Genomic DNA, 10,956 nt, shown 5'->3' on the forward strand with positions numbered 1-10,956 from the left:
AAAAAAAGACACCACGTCACCTTAATTCATTTTTGCCACACGGGCAACTGTGATTTAAATTCAATACAATTTTTAATTATATAATATATATATATATATATATATATATATATATATATATATATATATATATGTATATATATTATATATATATATATATATATATATATATATATATGTATGGAGATACAAATATAGGAAGTAAATCTGACTCATGAACGAACAACACAAAACAAGCGACGTTTCGGCCCCTGGCCATTATCAAGTAAAGACATAATACATTTATATTTATATTAGATTATTTGAAAATGTGTGTGTGTGTGTGTGTGTGTGTGCGAGCGTCCGTGTGTGTGTTTGTGTGTGTGCGTGTAATGGCAGAGATAGGGAGAGAAAGAGAGATGAAAAACTATATATATATATATATATATATATATATATATATATATATATATATATATATATTTCAAGAATAACGTATGGGGATGTGGGAGGGGGGAGTAATTGAAGAATACTAGACAGCAATAGTGTTATTAGTAGTACCCTACCTCCGCTCTTAAGATATTGAGAAGAAAAAAAAAGAGAGAGAGAGCGAGAGAGAGAGAGAGAGAGAGAGAGAGAGAGAGAGAGAGAGAGAGACAGACATAGAGATATTGACAGACATAGAGATAGTGACAGAGAAAGAGAATGAAAGTGGGAGAACGGGAGTGGAAGTATGCGTTTCAAAGTGATATTCAAAATAGAGGAGAGTGATAAAATAATGTTAAAAGCATATATATATATATATATATATATATATATATATATATATATATATATTATATGGATAGAAATAAGAAACTGGACAATTATATGTATAGAATGCACCTGTTCCTCTTCTGGTTGATTAGAAAAAAATAATAATTTTGTGTTCGGTTGGTGTGAAGTTTTAAATAAATAATAAAATGTCAGGTAAGCAGATGATGCCCTACCATAGTTGTTTTTTTTTTTTCGTTCTCGTTTTTGAGGATATTGTGTTATATAAGACGAGCGGCCTACTTGTAGTGTAAACAATTCGTAGTTTCCAATGAAAAATAAATATATGAAAAGATCACAATATATGAAATTACAAAACAATTATTTACCCTCAAAATGGTCAAAATAATTTCCAAAATCCTAAATACAGTCTCTAAGCAACCAAAATCTCCTTTTCCAGAAGATCTATAGAATCAAATATGTCAATGCAGTTCTACAGCTGGAGCCAAAAATTCGTAATTCTACCAATATTTCCTTGTACATCGCAGCTCTGTATACAAGGTCAAGTTGTTGGCAGTATTAAACAGTTATTTGTTACAGTGAATGACACATTCAATCGGGTGGTGAAAAGCTTTGAACTGAGAGGTTTGCCAAGTTTAATTAAAAGGTAAATTATTATCCAAAATGAATTCTTGTCATAAATGACTAAATCAACCCTTTTGTACATCTTTCGAGAATTATCAAAGCTTAATTTTATAAATCGTCAAGTTGAAAAAAGTATGAAATTGGAGAATATTTGGTGGATCTCAAACCAATACATCTGAATACAACTTCATGAAATATCATTCGATTTACTTCAAATAAATATTAAAGTGCTCTTATGAGCATATTCTTTCAGAAAATGCAAATCCTAAATTTTCACCTTCCCACTGATTATGTCATGCACTGACAGATTTATGTTTTTAAAAATGATACCTAGGCTTGCTGCACGTTGACATACAAATCTACGATTTATTTTGCAGTCATCCGTTGCCCACTTCCCCTTTTTGGACGCAGCCATCTTGATACATTTGATACCTTTGTGGCTGGCGGATGGCTGGTTGACTGACCAATTACTGTATGGGTTCTGGGAGGACATTGATATTATGTTGATGTAATGTAATATTTGTGGTGATGATGATGATGATGGTGATGATGATGATGAAGATGATGATGATGATGATGATGATGATGATGATGATGATGATGATGATGATGATGATGATGATGATGAAAATATTATTAATAATAATAATAATAATAATAATAATAATAATAATAATAATAATAATAATAATAATAATAATAATAATAATAATAGTAATAATAATAATAATACTACTACTACTACTACTACTACTACTACTACTAATAATAATAATAATAATAATAATAATATAATAATAATAATAATAATAATAATAATTATTATTATTATTATTATTATTATTATTATTATTATTATTATTATTATTATTATTATTATGACGTCACTCACTTTTCCTTTCAAGCCATTTAAATACTTAATTTTTTTCGAAGAATAATCATATCTTAAACCCGTCCAATAGTCTTCCGTACTCAGGATTTCTGCAATAGAATTACATCGATTGGGAATTTTTAATTGATAATAATAAAACAAATTGCATTATTCTGTCGTTCCCCATGTGCACTTTCTTGTATAACACATGGACTCTCCTATAAATAGCAACGAGTAAAAATACAGGCTCTACAATGATGATTTGTGACGTCAGATTATCAAACGTTTCATTTAACTAAAATTCGAATTTTATTCAATTCTCAAGAGTAATGACGTAATCGTTGAATAATGGTTCGAAGGTGTTAGACAAACATTGTATTCAAAAAGTGCAGAATTTTTTTCTCGCATTTTATTGGTGTGAAATTCGAAATAAAAGACAGATGATTGGTGTTAAAATAATATTTTGGTGCACATGAATACAAATACAACGTTTTTAATTTTGGGTCAAATTGTCACTCAGGCAGACAGAGAAAAATGCAAATTATGGGGAATGGAATTACTTATCCAGCAAATTGATCACGACATATCTCATATATCTTATTTGGTGGGGGGGGGGGTACGATTATTGCTATTTCTGGGTGTTTATTTAAACATGCTATTTATTTATCGTGCAATAGCTCATGCTCGCAAGCTCGTAGTTTGATTTGACACGACATAACTATACATAAATGAAATAATCTCATATTTTATTGCTTAGCAGTGGAAAGGAACAAAATAAATTCAAATATTAAAAAATCCATTAAACGCTATATAAATGATGTTGACGATGTAGATCTTTTATACGAGAAATTTTGTATAAATAAAATAACTAAAATATTAAATGACCAGTATCATCCACAAAGACCATCAATTATTATGTCAGAAAGAAGTGGTCGCCCTTTCTCTATTTCAACGAAAACAGAGAGACACCGAAAATCTTTTCTGCCGTCCAGTATTAGGCTTTATAACAACAAGCAATAATCATTTTATATAACTATTTCTCATTTTTACTTTTTAAAAATATAAATATTAATTTATTAATTTATTTGTTTTGCAATGTTTTCAATTTTCAATTTATAGTGACAGTTTTAACTATTTTACAGTGTTGAAATTATTCATATTATAAAGCGCAGCTCTGGTTATAGAGCTGCTCCTTTTTTTATATATATACACCCTATTTCCATTGTATTTTTATCTTATATGTAAATTATAACACGTCTGTACAAAAAATTTCCTTTTTGGGATGCAATAAAGTATTATTATTATTATTATTATTATTATTATTATTATTATTATTATTATTATTATTATTATTATTATTATTATTATTATTATTATTATTATTATTATTATATTATTATTATTATTATTATTATTATTATTATTATTTCATGCTATTTTACTCTTTATAAAGCACAGCATAAAAATTAAAGTAATCGTAATCTGCTGAATGCTGTTGATTGTAAAAAGTTTTAGACACATAGGAATACAATATGGCAACTTCATAAACAAAAACAAAGAAAAACACAACTCTTCTTCATCCCACAACCACAGACAATAAAAATACACCAAACATAAAACAAGACTTGGGTTTTTTATATAGCGCAATATCCACTAATCGTGCCCAAAGCGCTTTACAATGGATGTCCCTGAACAACACCCACATGTAGAACGAGACATGATGCTTGTTTGGCGATATTACAGTGCTGTTTGTTTTTTTTTACGACAGAGAGAACGTTGTTCACGGACAGGTACTCATTTAAAACCTGAGTACGGTGATATAATTTGAATAATTTGTCTTCTCTAAGGACTCATCTATGCGCCGATCGAGTCTCGAACTAAGGACCTTCGATCCGAAATGGAGTGTCATACCACAAAGCACAGAGCCGAATATTCTCTTCCTGTCTACAATCCGAATGGTTCACTTCGCTCATCGAATTCCCTCTACATGAACCGTTTGATTCCTGAGTCGAATTTTACAAGACGTGCTTTCGCACATTCTGCTCCCATGTGAGTCAGCAGACACCAGACACCGTAAATCTCTGTCTTCCTTTAAATCCTCATTTTTATGTGAGTAATTCTATTGATTTCATTGAATTTTCTGTATGTATATATAAATGAAATCATGTGGATAAATGTATTGGCGCTTTCGAGCATATTTGATGGAAAGGAGCTCTATTATTATTATTATTATTATTATTATTATTATTATTATTATTATTATTATTATTATTATTATTATTATTATTATTATTATTATTATTAGTATTATTATTATTATTATTATTATTATTATTATATTATTTATTATTATTATATTATTATTATTATTATTATTATTATTATTATTATTATTATTATTATTATTATTAAATTATTATTATTATTATTATTATTATTATATTATTATTATTATTATTATTATTATTTATTATTATTATTATTATTATTATTATTATTATTATTATTATTATTATTATTATTATTATTATTATATTATTATTAATATTATTATTATTATTATTATTTATTATTATTATTATTATTATTATTATTATTATTATTATTATTATTAATATTAAACTATGACACTCGCCTTCGGATTAAAAGGCCCTAGTTCCAGTCCAGCTCTGATCCGCGCATAGTTGACTCCTTGAAAAGAATCATTTTATTCACATTCTCTCATCGTGCCTTGCCGTTAAAAGCGTTATCTCTATCGGAAACAATTCTAATTTTGCCTAACAGACGTCATGTTTCGTCCTAATGTGTTGTTGTTGGCTTAGTAGCCTTTTAAAGTGCTCCGAGCACGTTTAGTGGATATTGCTCTATATAAAAGCGCTATTTTTTTTGTAAACAGCATCCCCTGATCCCTTTTCTTCCCCTCCCCCCTCCTCTTTCTGCCTCTTTATCTCTCTCTCTCTCTCTCTCTCTCTCTCTCTCTCGCTCTCTCTCCCTCTCTCTCTCTCTCTCTCCCTCTCTCTCTCTCCCTCTCTCTCTCTCTCTCTCTCTCCCCTCTTTCCCTCTCTACCCCCTCTCTCTCTCCCCTTCTCTCTCTCTCCCCCCTCTCTCTCTCCCTCTCTCTCTCTCTCCCCTTCTCTCTCTCTCCCCCCCTCTCTCTCTCCCCCTCTCTCTCTCCCCCTATCTCTCTCCCCTCTCTCTCTCTCTCTCTCTCGACATATTACACTATTATAACCATTACTACAATTGATGCGGGAGCCTTTACAGTCATTGATGCTATGAGTTTATGTAAAATACAACACCCACCAACCGGAAATAGCGAATCAACACACACACAAACTAAGTGTAACATTGAACGTCTATCGTCTGATTGATATAATTTAATGAGAACTAATGGCCAAAAATGGTTGTCTTAAAATAATAACAAGTGTTAACTGACGTCAATTTCGTTCCTTCCATATCGTCTGGTTGATATACTTTAGTGAGAATTGACCACGATTGTGAGCAAGACGAAAAATAGAATAGAGAGGCAGTGACATGGACTGGTAACGTTCGGTTTGTGATACCTCTTGTGAGTGGACAAAAATCCCGTGTAACGGATGCACAGATCGGGTCACACCAACAGAGACCAGTCAGGTCACCTGTAAAAATCTCCACGTGCTAGGCTCATTTATCTCTTCTAAAAAGTATCATAAACAATAAGGAACAAGAGTGGCATGTACTGGTTCAAAGTTCATCGATGTATGACACTAGTCTTCAAGGGGACTGAATACTTACGTTGGCCCCATTAGCTCTTATATAAAGTATAATACACGATGGAGAAGAAAAGTTTCGTGTCAAAATACAGGTTCATTGAAATTATAAAACTACTCATTCAGAGGACTGGCTGCATACCTTGTGTAAATTATCTTCTGGTTTCAGAATAATAGCATTTTATTTTCTTGCCTAAATATGCTGGTCGTAAAATAAGATCATCAATCTTTCAGGAAAATCTGAGACTATACCTATACATCATTCTACTAAAATGTTATGCCACCGTATGATACAATATGTAAACTATTCATTATTAATCCTCCAAAGGACTGGTCACATATACGTTTTAGAGGAATCAGGAACCGGAACATTAGAAGACGTGGCATTACAAATTTTCTTCTCTACTCCTTTAAATTGACGTTTACACATAGGCAGGTCTGACATCCGAAACCCATTGTGGGCACGGTTTAACATTGATGTAATGGGCGATATCTTGTTTCACATTTATTGATAGTTCCATACCAAAAATGATCCCATAATAAACCGGCTTATCAGGCCTGTAATTTATTGCACGTTGTTTTAAATCAATTACAAACACATACTTGTGTTGATAAATGCATTCATAGCAGCATCCCTTATTTCTACAAGATCGCTGCGTAAAGGTCCCACGGAGAGTTGTTGACATGTTTTCCTCGCATCATCAAACGATTTTTTCTCATCTAACACCTGGATGCAAGATTTATGACCGTCATACACCATACCAATTGTACCACAATTATCTGAAATCCATAGAACAACATCTGTTACTACTGTTAATACTACCTCTACTACTACTACTACTACTACTACTACTACTACTACTACTACTACTACTACTACTACTACTACTACTACTACTACTACTACTACTACTGCTACTACTACTACAACTACTACTACTACTACTACTACTACTACTACTACTACTACTACTACTACTACTACTACTACTACTATTACTACTACTACTACTACTACTACTACTACTACTACTACTACTACTACTACTATTATTACTACTACTACTACTACTACTACTACTACTACTACTACTACTACTACTACTTCTACTATCTACTACTACTACTACTACTACTACTATACTACTACTACTAACTACTATAACTATATATATAATATATAATAATAATAATAATAATAATAATAATAATAATAATATAATAATAATAATAATAATAATAATAATAATAATAATAATAATAATATAATAATAATAATAATAATAATAATAATAATAATAATAATAATATAATAATAATAATAATATATAATATAATAATAATAATAATAATACTAATAATACTACTATATAATAATAAATAATAAAATAATAATAATAAAATAAATAAGAAGAAGAAGAAGAAGAAGAAGAAGAAAGAAGAAGAAGAAGAAGAAGAAGAAGAAGAAGAAGAAGAAGAAGAAGAAGAAGAAGAAGAAGAAGAAGAAAAGAAGAAGAAGAAGAAGAAGAAGAAGAAGAAAAAGAAGAAGAAGAAGAAGAAGAAGAAGAAGAAGAAGAAGAAGAAGAAGAAGAAGAAGAAGAAGAAGAAGAAGAAGAAAAAGAAGAAGAAGAAGATCAAGTAGAAGAATGATAATACTCACTGCCTAGTGAGGCAAATCCCAATATTTGCAGTTCGTATTTCGTAATAGGAACTCTCCCGTTTACCTTTTTTTGAATGATGGAATTCATCTTTTGCACCGCTGGTATCATGTTGAAAAAGAGTTCACAAATATATAGATACAATGCCAAAGGGAAACTATTATGCTTTATACTGTGGGCTGTTATATTCAATAAATACAAAGGAATATAACAGCTTTAATTAATAGAAATATACCAGACAACAAATATTTCGTGATCAAAATCATTTTTCATCTAACAAAATAACCCAATAAAGAAAAATACATTATTAAATTCCATTTTGACGACAGAACAGTTGTTTTTATGTCTTAATTTATTTTTTTTCTATTTGTCGTTGGCCGAAGAATGGTTTTGATTTGGAAAAGTTCCATATTCGGTATTTTCTTATTTTGTTTTATTGAAGCTCTTATATTCATGTTTGTGTAATTTACAAACAGATGGAAAGTCACTGACATTTGTTTGCCAATATCTCCCCCAAAAATGAAAAGAACGAACAAACCAACTCCGAATTTTATTTGGGGCATCACAAAGATAAATAATAAAGACCAATGGTATTATATGACATTAATTTTCATTTGAACAACAGCGATAATTCAACTACGAATGCCATCAAATCAATTACATATTATACTCATAGTAATATCCATTACATCACAATCCCAACACAAACAAAGGGTCACACGCTGGGTGAGGGATTGGCAGAGAATTCTACAAGAAAAATATCGTGGATATCCTTGACAAATGCCTGTCGGACCACTTATAACTTTCAAAATAGTTGTACATAAACAATACAATAACGTGTAAGAAAATTAATAAAATCGAAGAAAAATGTTGATAACATCCAATCTGGTTAACAGTTTAAGTATAGAAATACCGGCAATTTCAGTTTCAGAAGACAAGATGGGTGCTGTTTATAGGGAATTGGCAAAACACTATGGAAGGAATATACGCCCATTGAATCGCGTATCGCCACTAAATTATGTCCATCACCGCCATGGACGACTACCGAGATAAAACAGACTATTGCCGAACAAAGAAAAGCCGGAGAAAAGTCCGCTTATTGGGTTTATAATATGTCCATAGAGAGATGTTCATGAAAAAACAAAACAAAAAAAACCCAAAAAACAAAAAAAAACAAAAAACAAAAAAAAAAAATCGAAACAGTGAAATTCTTACTCAAAGAAGCCACAGCAAAATATTAGGACATAACAATAAAAGAATGAAATTCTTCAAAGAGCCGATTCTATATTGTCAACGTGCTCACAAGCAAGAAAAAAAAAATCGCCAGCTATTCGCTACCATCGACAGTATCCAAAGAGGTTCTACCAGAAGAGTTTGGAAACTATTTCCAGGAGATATTGTCGAAATTAGATTTTACATTGACAACATCATATGTGAAACACCAATTTTAAAACTGTTGAAGGTACTGCATCGATCTCCTCCTTTTCTATAGTGCCAGGAAGTTCAGGACGTCAGAGATGTGATAAAAGTAGCGCCTCTAAAAACCTGTTGTCTAGACCAAATACCAAAAACTTTTTTTGGAAAGTAGTAAATCAATAAATTAAGGAGCAGGTACCGATGCAAGATAAAGATCTGAAAAAGTAGGAATGAAAGGTCCCAGACAAAGAGAAGAAAAGAACCATCCAAAAAAATCAGTCTGCCTCGACTTGGAAGGTAGAATGACTTTTTTAATGTTTTTAATTCTTCTTTTTTTCATGTTTTGTGTGGCACCTTTCATACACACTTATTCGCGTATTTAACCAACAACTCATTTATCACCCATTTGGATCAGATCATCCTACATGTAATTTCCGTGATTGTTAATTGTTAATGAATCTCTTCAAACAGGAAATATTCATGTATTAACCCTCTCCTTACCAGCCATTTTCAAGATTTTACCCGAAACCGCACACCCAACTAACACAAAAATAGATTTGTTATCGCTCTGACACAATAGCCGTACAATTCTTGCGAGACGTAGTTTCTTTAACAAAACATATTTTACAATACACGGTTCATTTTGATGTATAAAATAAATTTGAATAAGAAAAAGCTTGATTGAATCGTAAGAAATGTGACGATTTTCCTTTAGTTGGTAAGGAGAGGGTTAAACACGATATTGTTACTCCTCTATTGAAAAAAATAACGTTCTGTCCTGAAGAGCTTAACCTTTTTAGGTAAATGTCTAATCAACCGTCTATTTCTAAAATATTGGAAAAAATTTCGCCAAACAGCTTAAAGCACACGTAGTCATTTATAATGCTTTTGAGACCCACCAGTCTGCATATCGTCAACACCATAACAATAAAACCGCATGAACAAAAGTTCAATTAGCTCTTCTCCATGTTGTTGTTGAAGACAACGTTTCTATTTTTGATCTTCTGGATCTCAATGTAGCATTTGAGACGATCGAAAACTCAATATTTAACAAATGTATCTCTGAATCTTTTAGACTTTCTGGAAATGTATTAAAGTGGATTGGGGCGGCAATCATAGTAAATAATTAAAAGTCTTCTCATTCGGGTGTAGTTTATGTAGTACCTCAGGGTTCAGTATTGGGCCCTTAACTATACGTACTTTCAATGCAACCATTAGCCAATATTCTTAGACTGTGACATAAATTTGCATTTGTATTACTTTAAGAATCGTGTCAGCAATATGATGTGAGCCTATTGGTTCGATCAATGGGGGAATTTTGCGAAAATGTTAACTGGATTGCCATTAATAAATTATAAATGAATGAATTATATATATATATATATATATATATATATATATATATATATATATATTATATATATATATATATATATATATGTGTGTGTGTGTGTGTGTGTTACCACTTGAAAAAAGATATTAAACAACATGAATTTTTATATTTCTTTGTTACTGGCAATTAAATAGTAATGTTTACCAACAAGAGGTATGAGTAATTTTGACCCCTTGCTGAAAATGAGGTTTCACTTTGACGGATCAAATTAAATTTTGCACTACTAGTACTACACATAATGCTACTATTACTACTACTACTACCTACTACTACTACTACTACTACTACTACTACTACTACTACTACTACTACTACTACTACTACTACTACTACTACTACTACTACTACACTACTACTACTACTACTACTACTACTACTACTACTACTTACTACTACTAATACTACTACTACTACTACTATTACTACTACTACTACTACTACTACTACTACTACTACTACTACTACTACTACTACTACTTCTACTACTACTAC

At 30.8% G+C, this 10,956-nt stretch overlaps 1 protein-coding gene across 1 annotated transcript in view; it reads right to left on the reverse strand.

Moving 5' to 3' along the window:
- LOC144960425 (uncharacterized) overlaps window positions 1-7,766 on the reverse strand; it is an 18,708-nt gene extending 10,942 nt beyond the window's left edge. Inside the window, exons 1-4 of the mRNA XM_078893508.1 lie at window positions 7,658-7,766; window positions 6,601-6,777; window positions 2,270-2,358; window positions 1,708-1,858 (exon numbers count right to left, since the gene is read on the reverse strand). Of these exons, the coding sequence (XP_078749634.1) occupies window positions 1,708-1,858; window positions 2,270-2,358; window positions 6,601-6,777; window positions 7,658-7,766 (526 nt within the window). The remainder of the gene's footprint in view (window positions 1-1,707; window positions 1,859-2,269; window positions 2,359-6,600; window positions 6,778-7,657) is intronic.
- Between the last annotated feature and the right edge of the window lie 3,190 nt (window positions 7,767-10,956).

Source organism: Berghia stephanieae, chromosome 15 (genome assembly GCF_034508935.2).
Source record: "Berghia stephanieae isolate SIO BIC M18660-M18661 chromosome 15, UCSD_Bste_1.3, whole genome shotgun sequence".
NCBI lineage: Eukaryota > Metazoa > Mollusca > Gastropoda > Nudibranchia > Aeolidiidae > Berghia > Berghia stephanieae.